Source organism: Astyanax mexicanus, chromosome 18 (assembly GCF_023375975.1).
Source record: "Astyanax mexicanus isolate ESR-SI-001 chromosome 18, AstMex3_surface, whole genome shotgun sequence".
Taxonomy (NCBI): Eukaryota; Metazoa; Chordata; class Actinopteri; order Characiformes; family Acestrorhamphidae; genus Astyanax; species Astyanax mexicanus.
This window is the reverse complement of record NC_064425.1, coordinates 32,270,469-32,286,892: the sequence shown is the minus strand read 5'-3', so window position 1 is coordinate 32,286,892 and position 16,424 is coordinate 32,270,469. Positions and strand designations below refer to the sequence as shown.

At 41.9% G+C, this 16,424-nt stretch overlaps 1 protein-coding gene and 1 long non-coding RNA gene across 5 annotated transcripts in view; both read right to left on the bottom strand.

Annotated features, from left to right (window-relative positions):
- Positions 1–352: 352 nt before the first annotated feature.
- Positions 353–1,817, bottom strand: LOC125782700 (uncharacterized). Of its 2 annotated transcripts, XR_007425442.1 has the most exons (5): positions 1,711–1,817; positions 1,505–1,628; positions 1,172–1,255; positions 671–754; positions 353–420 (listed from the first exon to the last, which is right to left on the bottom strand). It is a non-coding gene; the product is annotated as an uncharacterized LOC125782700 (long non-coding RNA). The 2 variants fall into 2 exon arrangements; XR_007425441.1 differs by lacking the exons at positions 353–420; positions 671–754 and having other exon boundaries at positions 1,015–1,255.
- A 6,977-nt stretch (positions 1,818–8,794) lies between these two features.
- The window catches only part of numbl (NUMB like endocytic adaptor protein), a 90,632-nt gene continuing 83,002 nt past the window's right edge, over positions 8,795–16,424 (bottom strand). For all 3 annotated transcript variants that reach the window (XM_007234522.3, XM_007234521.4, XM_007234520.4), the window contains exon 9: positions 8,795–16,400. In XM_007234522.3, coding sequence (XP_007234584.2) covers positions 15,550–16,400 — 851 coding nt within the window. In that variant the 3' untranslated portion in view covers positions 8,795–15,549. The remainder of the gene's footprint in view (positions 16,401–16,424) is intronic.

The window sequence follows — 16,424 nt, the reverse complement described above, 5'->3', positions numbered from 1 at the left end:
ACCTTTAACCACACCCCCTATACTCTACTCTCCTCTCACTCACCTTTAACTTCACCCCCTGTACTCTACTCTCCCCCTCACTCACCTTTAACCACACCCCTATACTCTACTCTCCCCCTCACTCACCTTTAACCACACCCCCTGTACTCTACTCTCCCCCTCACACACCTTTAACCACACCCCCTATACTCTACTCTCCCCCTCACTCACCTTTAACCACACCTCCTATACTCTACTCTCCCCCTCACTCACCTTTAACCACACCCCCTGTACTCTACTCTCCCCCTCACACACCTTTAACCACACCCCCTATACTCTACTCTCCCCCTCACTCACCTTTAACCACACCCCCTATACTCTACTCTCCCCCTCACTCACCTTTAACCACACCCCCTGTACTCTACTCTCCCCCTCACACACCTTTAACCACACCCCCTATACTCTACTCTCCCCCTCACTCACCTTTAACTACACCCCCTATACTCTACTCTCCCCCTCCCTCACCTTTAACTTCACCCCCTATACTCTACTCTCCTCTCACTCACCTTTAATTTCACCCCTATACTCTACTCTCCCCCTCACTCACCTTTAACTACACCCCCTATACTCTACTCTCCCCCTCACTCACCTTTAACCACACCCCCTATACTCTACTCTCCCCCTCACTCACCTTTAACCACACCCCCTGTACTCTACTCTCCCCCTCACACACCTTTAACCACACCCCCTATACTCTACTCTCCCCTTCACTCACCTTTAACCACACCCCTATCGTCGCTGTCCTATGAAAAACACTTATCTCCATTTTTGTCGATTTTCAGTTTAGTACATTATTTGAACAGACAAACTGTCTTTTACACTGTGTCAAAATTTCTTGATGAACGGACCAATAGAAACTCTTCAAAATTACCTGAAATAAACTGTTTTTACATTGACTTCCATTGAAAGTTTACAAGGTTTTTTCCCTCTCCTGTAAAGTTGCTGTTTTGGAGATAAGTGTTTTTCATTGGACAGCGACGCTATACTCTACTCTCCCCCTCACTCACCTTTAACTACACCCTCTATACTCTACTCTCCCCCTCACTCACCTTTAACCACATCCCCTATACTCTACTCTCCCCTTCACTCACCTTTAACCACACCCCTATACTCTACTCTCCCCTTCACTCACCTTTAACCACACCCCCTATACTCTACTCTCCCCCTCACTCACCTTTAACTACACCCCCTATACTCTACTCTCCCCCTCACTCACCTTTAACTACACCCCCTATACTCTACTCTCCCCCTCACTCACCTTTAACCACACCCCCTATACTCTACTCTCCCCCTCACTCACCTTTAACCACACCCCCTATACTCTACTCTCCCCCTCACTCACCTTTAACTACACCCCCTATACTCTACTCTCCTCTCACACACCTTTAACTTCACCCCCTATACTCTACTCTCCTCTCACTCACCTTTAACTTCACCCCTATACTCTACTCTCCCCCTCACTCACCTTTAACCACACCCCCTATACTCTACTCTCCCCCTCACTCACCTTTAACCACACCTCCTATACTCTACTGTCCCCTCACTCACCTTTAACCACACCCCTATATTCTACTCTCCCCCTCACTCACCTTTAACCACACCCCTATACTCTACTCTCCCCCTCACTCACCTTTAACCACACCTCCTATACTCTACTGTCCCCTCACTCACCTTTAACCACACCCCCTATACTCCACTCTCCCACTCACTCACCTTTAACTACACCCCCTATACTCCACTCTCCCACTCACTCACCTTTAACTACACCCTCTATACTCTACTCTTCCCCTCACTCACCTTTAACTTCACCCCCTATACTCTACTCTTCCCCTCACTCACCTTTAACTTCCCCCCTATACTCTACTCTTCCCCTCACTCACCTTTAACTTCACCCCCTATACTCTACTCTTCCCCTCACTCACCTTTAACTTCACCCTCTATACTCTACTCTACTCTCACTCACCTTTAACTACACCCCCTATACTCTACTTTCCCACTCACTCACCTTTAACTACACCCTCTATACTCTACTCTCCTCTCACTCGCCTTTAACTTCACCCCCTATACTCCACTCTCCCACTCACTCACCTTTAACCACACCCTCTATACTCTACTCTCCTCTCACTCACCTTTAACTTCACCCCCTATACTCTACTCTCCCACTCACTCACCTTTAACCTGTTATTAATGCAGTGATTTCCAGTACAGAATCAGTACAGTCTGTTATTAATGCAGTGATTTCCAGTACAGAATCAGTACAGTCTGTTATTAATGTCTGGCTTCTTGTGTGTTTTGTGTTCTATTAGAAAAAAAAATGTATCTATAAGATTATAAATCAGTGCATTCTTGTTTTTAATTCACGTTTGTTTACATTTTAAACAGCCTCCTACCCATCTTTTGTTTTTGTTTTTTTTTTGCCACGTTTTGTTTACAGAGGTTTTTTTGTGTCGTATTTTATTTATGATCAGTAAATTAGATTATTGAGAATAATGATGTAAAGGAGGTGGATAATTACACTGATGTTTTATTATTAGTTCACAATCTGATTAAAATTATGGAGGACCTGCTTGTATTTCCTCCCCTCACGGAATTAGGCCTGGATAACTGAGTTTTCCCTCAGTAATAAATGTACATGTGAAGCACAGAGCACACGTCTACATCTCAGAGCCCAGACTGAGTTTCATACGCACTGTTCCTTTACCAAGACTGACTGGACCAAACGGCACAGCGGGCACAGCGGAGCTGCTATTGAATGTATTTCAGAATAAGCAATCTTCACACTGGAACTCTGATTCTGATGTTCTGCTCTGCTGGGTCTCCACTGGTGTGAATGTGTGAATTTCCCTGAATATCCAGCAGAGGGAAGCAGCACTGACTTACATACCCCTCTGAAAAATACAGCATAGGAGAATATAGACTCACTAATGGCATTTTCAGACCTGCACTAGTTAGTTTGGCTAAATCGCTAAACCGGACTCTGGTTTGTTTCCACCCTTACTGAGGTTCGTTTGGGCAGATGTGAATACAGTACCTTTATGGAAATGTAACATATATGTGTGCAATATATGAGAAGCCTACTCAAAGTGAGATATATATGTCATATATGTCTAGCCAATTAAAATATATACAGTGGCGTAAAAAGTATTTTTATTTGTATTCTTTGTTTTTATTTTTGTGTCACATTTTATGATATTTTTCAGATTATCAAACAAAATTATATATTTAGCAAAGTTAACCTGAGTAAATATAAAATCTTAAATGATAATTTTATTTATTCAAGAATAATTTTATTTATAAATAACTTGGATGTACCATCCGTAGTAGCAACTCCAATCAAGCTTTATTGATAACTGGCAATGAGTCTTTTATCTCTATGTGGAGGAATTTTGGCTCCACTCTTCTTTACAGAATTGTTTTCATTCAGACACATTGGAGGGTTTTCCACTAAAAACATCCTGTTTAAGATCAGCCACAGCATCTCAATCAGACTTTGACTAGGCCACTCCAAAAACTTCATTATGTTTTTAAGCTCATTAAGCCATTCAGAGGTGGACTTGTTTGTGTGCTTTGGACCATGGGTGTGGCAGTGGGGGGAAAAGTGGACCTAACTACACAGTAGGGAGAGGGACCCAAGAAAATCCTGATGTGTGTATATATATATATTATATATATTTATTTGCGCTCACGTTCCTTGAGTACTGGCATAGATAGGTGCCCACTGACATTGAGAGTGTACAGGGCCCAGAATTTGCTGCTACGCCCCTGCTTTGGACAATTGTCCTGCTGCAGAACCCAAGTACACATGAGCTTGAGGTCATGAACATATTCTCCTTCAGGATTGTCTGGTAAACGTCTATCTGGTTTCATCTATTACAGCAAGTTGTCCAGATCCTAAAGCAGTAAAGCAGCCCCAGACCATCACACTACCACCACCATGTTTTGCGTTCAGTATGTTTTTTTTTTTTCCTGAAATAATGTGTTGATTTTACGCCAGATATAATTGGACACACACCTTACAAAAAATTCCACTTTTGTCACGTCAGTCCAAAGAATATTTATCCAAGATCAGCAAGATATATATATTTTTTGGTTATTCTTTTTTTTCTTCTTTTTTGCCTCAGAACTTTCCCATGGAGACCACTTTCACCCAGTCTCTTTCTTATTATTGAATCATTAACACTGACCTTAACTGAGGCAGGTGAGACCTGCAGTTCTTTACATGTTGTTCTGGGTTCTTTTCTGACCTCCTAGATGAGTTGTTCATGCCCTTTTAAATAATTTCGGCCAGCTGGCAAATCCTGGGAAGGTTCATCAGTGAATAATAGCTCTGACTGTGGTCTGCTGGAGTCTCAAAGCTTTAGAAATGAGTTTGTAACCTTTTCCAAACTGACAGATGATCAATGACTTTGAATTTCTTCAGATTGGGGCATAATGTGTTGATTTTTGAGATTTTTTTTACCTGCTTCATGTTGTTAGACAGAGTCTATTTAAAGCCCCACTAGGTAGGATTGAGGTTTTGTGCTCGTGGGCTCCCCCTACAGTTGTAGAGTGTAACAAATGTTTCAGGCAGATTAGTTTCTCTTTCTCGTTTTCTGGCTTTCACAGACATATTCGGTCTCTTTCCAGCTTCTGAGTGTCTGTATGTTAGTTTGTAAAGAATGAACCAGTAGTCTTTGTAGAACTGTTAAAACTAAAGGTCGGAAAGCAGGTCGCAGTTCTCGCGAGCGTTGATCGCGGCTGCCTTGGAAAACTTACAGAGTCTGGTTTGAGCTCAGTGGAGCTCCGGCACAGACATGAGAGCACTGCTATTCCTCCTATTACACCTCAATGCAGTGCTGCAGCGAGTTTCAAGCTGTACTTCTTTACTTCTTTAAAAAGAAAAAAAATCAAGGAAATCCTACCTAGTGCTGCTTTAAGTGATTTCTTGATTCTACAGGTGTGGTTAGTAGTGAAATTGAACTCAGCTTTAAAAAAAATGTTGATTAATCACAGTTAATTTATGCAAAACCCACATCGATCCAAATTTTTAAGCTCGTTAAAGGCCTTTCGGGCAGCTTATATCTGATCCTAAACTACTGACTTTACTGCTCATAATCCTGAAGAAGTTCCATATTCTACAGCAGAATTCAGACTAATACTGAGGATTTACTGAAGCTGGGGTAAAGATGGTATATTCAACAGCTGATCTGAACAGATGCCTGGGGGTTTAGTGATGCTCTGGACTCTTCTATTAAAACAGAAGTCTATAATCTCTTCCTGTGGGGACGCAGTGACTCCAACTCACCGCTAGATGTCCTCACTCTACAATTCCTCCATTTTTTAGACAGTACAGGGCAGGACTGGTGCAGGATGTGGACCACCCTGACCATATGTGACACGGCCCTCCCCCCTGTCTTCAGAGATTAGATATACATCCTGTGTGATCAGACCTGCTCAGTGCAGGACTTCACTGATCTTCTGTAATGTAAAGCTTCTTATGCAGTCTGTATGAGCGCCATCCCAGCAAACACTTTTACACTGTGAGAACTGGTCCCACTTTAAAATAAGGCCACCCTTATGAAGGGTTTATAAGTGCTTCGTAAAGTAAATTAATGGTTATATTAATATATTGGGTTAAAATGCTTTAAAAATGATTAGTAACCAATTAAAACAATTTCTATATGAATACATGTAACGATCATGATGTTACATGTAGCTTGTGGACAATATCAGGGTACATTAACCCTTTCAGACCCTGCATCTATTACAATGGACATCACATATTTTTTAATTTTAATGTTTTGTTGCACATAAAGGTAATTGTGATCTATTGTCCATCAGAATAGATAAACCATTAAACCACCCAATTAAATTATATTAAAATGTTTACCAGCCGATGAAACAGTAACTTAGCCCCACCCACTGCACTGGAAAACACAGCAACTCAGACATTAGGGCATATTAGCACCAGAGCCAATGAGGCAATGAGCTGAATATTTACTAATTTTATGTGGTGTAGAATATTTTTATAATTTTCTTTTTACTGTTTAGGGATAGTTGTCAATATCAAATATAAAAATAAAAATGCTAAACAATGCAATGCACATTAAAAGCAATCAAATGTTTGTTATACGGATGTCATTTTATATAGAATTTATATATATATATATATATATATATATATATATATATATATATATATATATATATATATATATATATATATATAATTTATATAAGTACGTAAAACAATCTGAGGTTTGACAGTGTAAATGAAGTTGAGATCACTATTGGGAAAACAACAGGTCACTATTTTCCTTGTTTTTTTATAGTATTACATAACTAACGTTATAACCCCCCACTAGCTTGATTTAGGGCGTGTCGGGTTGTCTTTGACAGTGGTGCACTGGTGTTTTCCGTAGCCAAGATAGGAATACACCAGAAATTTACCTCATCATCTCAAACCTCCCATCCTCACCATGTTCTGCAGAGGAACTGTAGAAAGCATCTTGAGCACCTGCATTACCGACTGGTTTGAGAACTATTATATCTTAAATCACAAGACCTTTCAGCACATAGTGAGGACAGCTGAAAAGATCACCAGGGTCTCCCTCCCCTCCATCACAGACATCTACACCACATGCTGCATCCGCAAAGCCACCAGCATTGTGGACGACCGCACCCATCCCTTACACATACTCTTCATTCTGATGCTGCCTGGTAGTAAGCAGTCCTAAAAGAAAGCCTCTTCTGAAGCTGATGCACAAGAAAGCCTGCAAACAGTTTGCTGAAGACAAGCAAGTCCAAGAGCTTGGATTGATGAAACCCTGTCTTTTGCTCTAATGAGACCAAGAGAAACTTGTTTGGCTCAGACGGTGTGGTGGCATCCTGGTTAGGAGTACCAAGAAAACTTGCTTACAGACATTTCTATAGTTTTGCTTCATGAAAAGATCTGACGAAGGCCCAGGAGAACCCTGACTCACGCTACTGCTCCTAGTTTATCTACTTTTTTCTTTATTCACTCATCCTGAGCAGGAATTCAGGCTTTAATGGCTGCATGTTTACACTGAACAAAACAATGCTACGGTTGGATTCCTGTAAATAAAGTTCCACATGAATAAAGCGCTGTGGCTGCACCAGGCTGGAATATTACTCACAGTCCTGAACCGAGTCTGGCACAGGGAGCTATTGTGGCTGTAATTTATACCCGGCCTGGGGTTCTCCTGCTTACCGGGGGCTTTTGGGAAGTTTATAAATGGCGGTTTGGTCAGAGGCGCCCCATAGCTACACATCCCGTATGTCCTGCTACACAGTGCAGGATTCGGATTGGGTGACGTTAAAGTGACTGTATGGCTTCCCAGCACAGTGGCTGTGGCGGTCTCAGACCCCCTCCAGGTTTCCCACGCCTGCCTGGGGGAGGACAGTCCACTCATTTGGGTCCCAAACAAAGCTTTGACTCAGCAGCCACTGACCCAGCTAACCCAGAACATTAAAAGTACGTTAAGTAGCGTTTTAAAAAAGGTTCTATTAGAATTGTCCTGTAGCTTATAGAAATTCTGAAAATGTGACATACAGTAATAGAGGTTAGCATCAGAAAGTTTTAGGAACGTTTCTTACATAATGTTCACAGCTAGAGGAATACTGACACTGTGGTGGTAGCTCAATTGAGCTCAGTAACTCAATCACCCATAGTAAAAGCAAAGAAAAGAAGGAGTGAAGTTTCTGACTGAGTGCGCTTTTTCTCAGACTGAACATAACCTGGAATCGGATTCATTCACTCTGAAAGGAGATCGCATCACACCCGCCCAGTTTAAAATGACTCTTCTGCATGCTTGGTATCCCAATACTTATGGACATCAGCTTTACTCTAAATTAGTTAAAATTACACTTTGAAAGTGAAAATCAACTCTCAATTGTTTAACTTTGAAATTCCAACTCTCATAGGTTCATAGGAGTGTGTGTATTGTTGATCGTAAAGATCCTTTGGGTAGTGAAAAGGTGCTGTTTATATCCAATTTTTTTTTTTATAGTTCTTTAATTTATAATTCCACCATCTAAAATTAACATATCGGCTTCTCTCAGATTTAAAAACATTGGGAAAAAAACCCTTCATGACCCTCAATCCTTCTAGCATAATGTTGTGTGAAGTCCAATAATAAACATTGAAGATGGAGTTCTCAGAATGTTTGGAATGACAACTTTCCAACATGGTGGTAGTGTATAAGGTGTGTTTTGTGCTGATGTTACAAGTGGATCAGATACAGCAGTACTGCTGATTGTTTTAAAAACTGTGTTTTATCACAACAAATGATGTTATGTAATAACAGAAGTTTGGGAGAAGGACCACGGCCGCACTCCACGCTCTAACTCCACCCCCCTATCAATCAACCGCCCTAAAAATACCTGCCCTAACTAACTACCTCTCGTGACGAAAGTTCGCAACCCACCTCCTCCCCAACAACCCCCTTTTTTCTACTCTTCCACTTATTAAATATTAAGAGAGGGATATAACTGCATGCTTCTTCAGCACGCAGTTCAGTTCACAGCCCAAATTTCCCTGAGTTCCCTCCCCTTTTTCCTTCTTCTTTCTCTACTTCTTTAGGCGTGGTCTGCACTTAGCAAATAACATTGTTGGTGGACTATTCTCAGTGCAGCAGTGACTCTGAGGTGTTTAAAAACTCCAGCAGCACTGCTGTATCTGATCCACTCATATTCTCTCAATTCATTAAAGAATCTCATGGTGTGGAAACAAACAATAAGACAAGCCAACAGAAACCAATTTTAATATTATATTATTTATTTATCTTTGTACAATGTAATTACAATACAAATATGTAGGTTTAAATACAAAATTCTGTAAATAAAGATTAAAAATAAACTCCACTGGTTTGTTATCACTAGCCTACAGTTTACAATCAAGTTTATGAGGTAATTTAGTTTTCTTATTTATCGAAAAAAGAAGAAGCCTACGTTTTTTTTTCTCATTGTGGAAAGTGTGGAGTAAAAGCTCAGGGCTGTGAGCTGTTATCAATTCATTGTTTTAATCTTCATTACATTGAAGATTCAGCAAACAGGCTGAGGATAAACTTGCTTGGGAGATGAATTTGATCCCCTGCAAACAGCTGCAAGACCTGATTACAAATACATTCTGTTTTGGGGGGAATCTGTAAGAATTCCTAAGTAAACCCACAGCGCCGCCCAAACTGGCATCGGTTAACCCTGTAATCCGCAGTCGTTGGTCAGGAAAGTTGACAGCGGCAGTTTTGTAAAGCCGTTACTGGCCGGCGGTGCGGTAGAACTGAATTACTGTAGTGAATACGCTGGAAATGCCCTGTTCAGTTTTCATTAGATACAGTAGATCCCAAAGTAAGCACACCCCTCACATTTCTGCATATATTGTATTTTATCTTTTCATGAGAAACGATAAAAATAGAAATGGAACTTGGATATAAAACTTAGAGTAGTCAGTGTACAGCCTATATCCTTTGAAAAATAACCCAACTTACAGACATTAATGTCTACATATCTGAAACACAAGTTAGTGAGTACACTAGAGAATTCACCAGAGCTGCACTGGTTACCACTGGAAAACTCTTTCACTCCTACATGATGACATCACATCACAGAGCTGGTGGATGTTAGACACCTCGTGCTCCTCCACCTTCTGCTTGAGGATGCCCCACATGTGCTCAATTGGGTTTAGTTCTTGGCCACTCCATCACCTTTACCTTCTGCTTTCTGGAGTTGGAAAACTACTATGTGGCCTAGTTTTTTAAGGGGAGTCACATGACCCCAGAAAGGGAGAACCACACAACTGGGCACAATTTGGAAGCAGCACTGCTCTGGTTCACAAACCTAATTTTGAACTGTTTGCTGTGTTTTCACCAACAAAAGTAGGCTCTGGAACCAGGAAGGTTCATTCACAGCAGGAACCAAAGAATACTAGGTTCTTTATTACGAACTGTAATGACAACTGTGGGCGTGTCTGTTTGTAAAGGAGTAACGCCACTGTGCAGCGCCCTCTGTTGATGATGTTTGATGTGACGATTTGACAGTTCCACTAAAAATAAACCTAAAACTAGTGGAAGCGCAGGCTGGTTCGCTGAAAAGCACTACAGTTCTTATAAGCCTGAATTAAACTGGTTCAAGAATCAGAGATTTTAGGTGAAAAAATCGCTATGTGAGATTCACTACGTTGTGTTGCAGCTATTTAGAAATTAAAGTGTTGAGTTTTAGAGTTTTAGTTTAATCTAAACTTATATATAAGCTGTACACTGACCAGTTTAAATGATATCTAAGTTTAATAACCTTAGTGTTTCCCCAAAAAAAGTTATAATAAAATATTCACAGAAATGTGAGGTATGTACTCACTATTGGGAGATACTGTGATTTATCAGAGAGTCGTGAAACACACAGTGTGCAGTCTGGCTTTGACCATCTAGCTTTTATCCTTTCCACTGAGAACCTCCAGACCCTGCGGTCCGGTCCGGTCTGGTCCGGTCGTGTCCGGTCACGCAGCACGGCCGGACACACGCACGAGAACAGGACGAGCTGATTTTAACCAACAGCTAAAGTAACAGAGCATGGAGCTTTACTGCAGAATGAGAACTGCAGCGTTATAAAACACACCATGGCACAAAAAAGTGAAAAAACTGGAGATATAAATTGTTTCCCAGTAGATGCGTCTCTAATGTTATCATGCTCCGGACGGACAAACAGCTAACCCTGTGTTCACACTGGCAGACGATAATTGCTCATGTCTTTCAACATCAGTCTCTTATTGTGTGTGTTTCCGTGTATTAGCGTAGCCAGTTAGCATGCTGCCTAATTAACCAAGTTACATTATCAAAAAAAAAAAAAAAAAGTACACCCCTCGCCTTTCTGCAAAAATGTCATTATATCTTTACATGGAATAACTTGGCAGAAAGCAACAATTCTATTTCTCACATTTTGAGAGAGTTCTTTGCCATGAAGTGGCATGTTGAATGTCCAGTGGCCAGTATGAGAGAATATGCCTTATTCACCTACATCACCATCATCTACCAAAACGAGACTGCGGGGTACGGAGATAGCCTTGTACTGCTGACTGCTATAGCGATGCTGCCTCACTGCTGCATTCCCAAATGTATTATTTTTCAAAAAGAAAGAAATCTTATAAAGCTCAACCCGTCCTGGTTTCCCCAAAGATACTGTACTTCACTGTGAATGGATTCACAAAATTAGTAGAGATCATCATTTTAATTTAAGATGCATGTTACTGCTAGCTAACTAGCTTGCTAGATAAGGCTAGTCATATTAATATTAATATTACCCAGCTGGCAAATCTAGCCAGATGAACGTTAGCAGAGAGACAGCAAGCTAGCTAAACCTGGTTCACAGGTTATGACTTGATTAACCCTGAACTAGTTATTTTCTCAGTTTAATGTAAAAACGAGTGGGGGGTCACGTTAGCCAAGACATAGCTCTTTAGAGTAGACTGCTTAGCTAATTAGCTACCTAGCTAGTTAGTATCCTACTGTGGGGAGCCTGGTCTTACAAGAGTGTACACTTACATGCTTAGCTGGACTGTATTTGGTATTTAACGTTGTTTGTTAACATTAATTTTATGTCTAATTTGATATTACAGATTAATGTGGACACAAAAGTAAGTTCTGAACAAGTGTTTCTTTAAGACATTGGTTGGAAGATGAAAGTTGAAGAAGGATGCTGTGCCCACGTTATTTACCTGAACAGATACAATCACTGAGGTAGTTTAGTAACTAGCTAGATAGCAAGCTAGCTAACACACGAGTTTTCAATACAGTAAACAAAGCCGATTACCTAGTTAGTCCTGCACATAACCCTCAATCCAGTTACTGTAGCCTTTTAGTAAAACAGTCCGTGGGAATCTTGCACTTATTTTCTGCCCTTTTTTGACAGCTTTCCCCATTAATTGAGGGAGGTGTGAGAGGTTAGTTGTCCACACAGACGCTGTCATTTAAACTGGTGAATAATCTACCGTCTCACTCTCTGCCTTGGAACTGGTTTAAGAGCATACCCCTCAGCCTCGCTTTCTTTCAACATGGATGCGGAGTGAATAAGGTGCACTGAATCCAAAATATCTAATTTTAAAAGGCCAGCTCCCCATTCACACCTGAGACCTTGTAACGCCAAAGTCACTTGACACCAGTGAGGGACAACGATTAAAAAAAGGTATGTTGCCAATATTTACACATTAATGGCTGTGTGACTACATTGCTATACAAGCTGCACATGGACTACTTTACGTTATATCCAAGTAACATTTCTATAGTGTTTTCCATGAAAATATTTAATACAATATTTGCAGAAATATGAGGGGTGTACACACTTTTCTTGGTTGCTGTCAAGCAAAAAAGACCTATCAAGCAAGACACACCAACAATATTCCAATATAAGCTCAAAGATGCATGGTAGAAACCATAGACTGTATTTAAGTATGGACAGCATGAAAGGGGTTGAAAAGTGAAGCCACTGTATTTCTTACGCCCTCTGGTGGCTGGCTGCAGTACAACTTTTAACCCCGCCTATTTCCATTTAACTAAGAGATGGCGGAATCTTTAATCTAAAATTACACATCCAGGATTTTTTTTTTGGACGTTGGGTTCTGTACATTCTGCAAGCTCTCCTCCTGTGTTAATAACCCCCAGTGTTTTTCTTTACAGTTAACTGGTTTTATAGGAGTTATTCCGTGATATTTAAAGGGGTGTGGCGATGTGGTGATTGACAGCTGAGGGCAAGTTGACTGACAGGTCATCTGAGAGCGTGAACGCTCACCGCCACTGTGGCCATGGCTTTTTCAGCAGTTAACTGTTGTAACAGACCCTCAGGGAAACGTTCTCTGCAGTTTTTCAGTAAATGGATAATTTCCCCCCGTGAATTCATTAGTATTCATACTTTGTTCGTCTCCCTAATTTTAGTATCTAGGTTAGGTTTTTAACCTAGCGTTAGGTACTTAACGCTAGCTAACTAGTTAACTAGGTTAGCCAACTCAGGTTAGCTAAGTTAAGTAACTTGTTTGGTGAAAATTACGGTGAAACACAAAGAGCAATTGAGGGGGAGGGCGGGGTTTGGGCGGTCACACATCCCACCTCCCCCCGCGCCAGTTCTGGCTCCAATTTGCCTCTACTGCGCAAGCGCACGCAAGATGGCAGCTTCCACTTTGGTCATATTTTGGCTTTAAAACGTCGTAATGAGAGTGAATGGGACGTCTTGTCCATACTTATATACAGTCTATGGGTAGAACATACACGTTCAGAAGGTGGGGACCTCGGACACTCGTGTCTGTGATTGGTGTAAAGAATTGATGATTCTTGATTAGCCAATCGATTAACAATATCGAGTCACTGCATCATAACTAAGTTGCATTATGCTGTGAAATCACAACTCAGATTGTGATCTGTTGCCATGTTGCCAAATTTTGGCTATAAGATTTCAGTGATTTTTATTGTGATCCAGTGCAGACTTTTTTTTCTAGGTGGCTCTTGGATAGGGAAAAACCTGTCCTACAAGAAAATGTCTGGTTTCTTGATGCTTCGCTTGATGCTCTGTCGCCTGCCAGTGTGAACGTAAGGCTAGGTGGTGTTGCTGCAACACTGCAAATTTTATCGTTAAGAAATCGTACTAATTCCTCTGAGCGTATCGGAGCTGTACATATCTGCATACCTGTGATAAATGACCGTTATCTGCTGCTGTATTTTACAAGTTGAGTACGAAATGCAAAAAAGAAATAAACGGCAATCCCTTTTCTCGCTCTTCTTATTAAAAAGTCATAGTTAAAGAGATAGTTTGAGCATGCGAGCGTATCCTTTTGCAGGATGTCCGGTCTGAATCCAGTTCATCATTCACCAAGTTTTCTGTAAACACCTCAATTCAATTTGTGACACTCCAAAACATGCTTCCCACACTTTAGCTTCGCTAGATTCTCTCAACACTATTCTCAAAAACTTTCTCGTACATCCACTTGGGCTTCAGCTCTTTCTGTCACTTTTAGCTCTGAAGTAACTCAAAAAATTCATTCATATCAAATCAAAAATGACCTTACTGACCTCTACGGTACGTCTACTGGCATGGCCATCACTCAGGAAGAAGATCTCACAGAGCTGATAGAAATGTAGATTAATGAGCCTCGTATGTGTGTCAGGTGAATGTCATTGTTGGTTTAACCCACACCTACACTGCCTGTGAAAAGTCTGCGGACACCTTTTTTTGTATTCTCTCTCTCAAACTTCAGCTGCTGATGGAGAAGCAGCATGACCTACTGTATTTCCTCAGACTCTGGCTGCTGATGGAGAAGTATCCTGACCTACTGTACTCTCTCTCAGACTCTGGCTGCTGATGGAGAACCAGCATGACCTTCTATGCTCTCTCAGACTCTGGCTGCTAATGGAGAAATAGCATGACCCAGAATTCAAACCAGCAGCCCTCAGAATATGTTGTAAAATGCTTGAACGTTGGTTTGATTTGGTTATGGACAATATTTAAACAAGTTGGTGTCCTCATACTTTTGACAGGCAGTGTATTTATATTACTACAGAGTTCCACTTTACACCAGTTCTGTGGTTGAGTTTGGACTGATGGACTGGTCAGTGTAATCGTGGCTGATCAGTCTGGTGCCCACAGTTTGGGCAGGCTGGCAAGTTGGCATCACAATCCTTCTGTGGTGAATCACAGGGCTGAATAATAACTGACTGTCAACTGAAACCGGGCGATAAATAATGAGAGAAAAAACATGCTATTTACACTCTCACACAGCGCTCATCTGATCTGATTATCCAACCTCCTGAATATCACTCAGATCTTCTCCCCGCTACTAAATTAGGCTGTGATCAGACTACCGGTATACTGAGATACACGTGTACAAACCTGATTATAATCACAGTCTGAAACACTTCCGAATGTGGATTGGATTCAATTGGCAATCTAAAAATCTGATTTCATGTGTTTCTTGGCTGTCAAGACTATCAAACATCAGTCAATCTGGACACATTCTAGATATGCTAATAATCAGATTTGGCTTGGCGGTCTGAACACAGCCTTATAGGCAAATTTGATTTGAGAAGATCAATGCAAAATACAATGGAACCCAATAATTTAGTTTAAACTTAGGGCACCTGTAAGAGTTAAATCATAAAATCAATCATAAAATCAGTTCTTAATCATTCATTTTTTGTTCCTCTTGCAGACTTTGATCAAATCCCTTGTGACTTATTTGGAAAAACCAGCCAATGCTTATTAAAAAAAACTAACTCATAAGTGCCTGACAAGATGCGATCGTGCTTTTTAGGGACTTTGAGACAATTCCCAGATCTAAGAGAAAAATGGACACGAAACACAAACCGGACAATCCTCTACTTAAAAGTAACGAGTTGAAAGAGCAGGAGCGATAGAGTTTCCCTAAGAGAAAGAAAGCAGAAAGATAAAAAGTGGAGAAGCGAAAGCAACAGAGACGTATTAAGTCGTTTTAGGAGTCTCTTGTCAGGAGTTCGTGAAGCCAGGCCAGAACAGGCCTTATTATAGCTCGATCTCAAAGTTCTTTTGTAAGTCATTGGAGAAAGGGTTGGATGCCTTGGGTTGAGATTTGGACTCCAACGCCGCCCACTTGGCCTCAAAACGCTCTGCCTCCTTGGTGTCGGCTGGTTCGCTGGCCTGCTGCATGCACTCCTTTGTCCAGCTGTTGTTGGCACCACTGCCTGCAATACTGGTGCCGTTCTGTGTAACATTGGTGGTGGACATGATAGTAGTGGTGGTGGAGGGCAGTGTGTTGTGGGGGAGCCCGTTGACGACTGTAGGGTTGGTGAAGGAGGCGGCCGGGAAACTTCCGGGTAAATTGGGAAATGCAGAGGTTCCTCCCCCTAGTGTGCCAGTCTTCGGCCCCATTGGACCTGCGCCGGTTGAGCCAGTGGCACTGCAGAAGACATTTGCCACCATTTGTGAAGGGGTGATGCCCACTACGGGCACACTGGCATTGGGGTAGGTCATGCTGCTGGCCATGGTGGGCATGTAAGCCTGCATGGGCACGAAGGATGGCTGCAGCGGTGGCTGACTATACATGCCCACAGGTGCTGGAGTGGTGTCAAAAGCCATGGGGAAGGGCTGCATGGAGGTTGGGAGAGACCCAGGTGGAGCCATGGGCAAGGGGGGAACTGGTGGAGGCTGTTGGGTTGGTGGAGGGGGCAGGGTGGGTGGAGGTGGCAGGGTTGGTGGAGGCGGTAGGGTTGGTGGAGACTGCTGCTGGGCCTTCACAGCCTTCGCCACCTCCTCCAGCCAGCGTTCAGCCTCTGACGGTGTACGCTTGTGCCCACTTTGCGCAACCGGAGGAGGGGACTGGGCGACAGCCTCGGCCTGGACCCAGGAGGGGGCAGCTGCAAGAAGCAAAGAACAGGAAT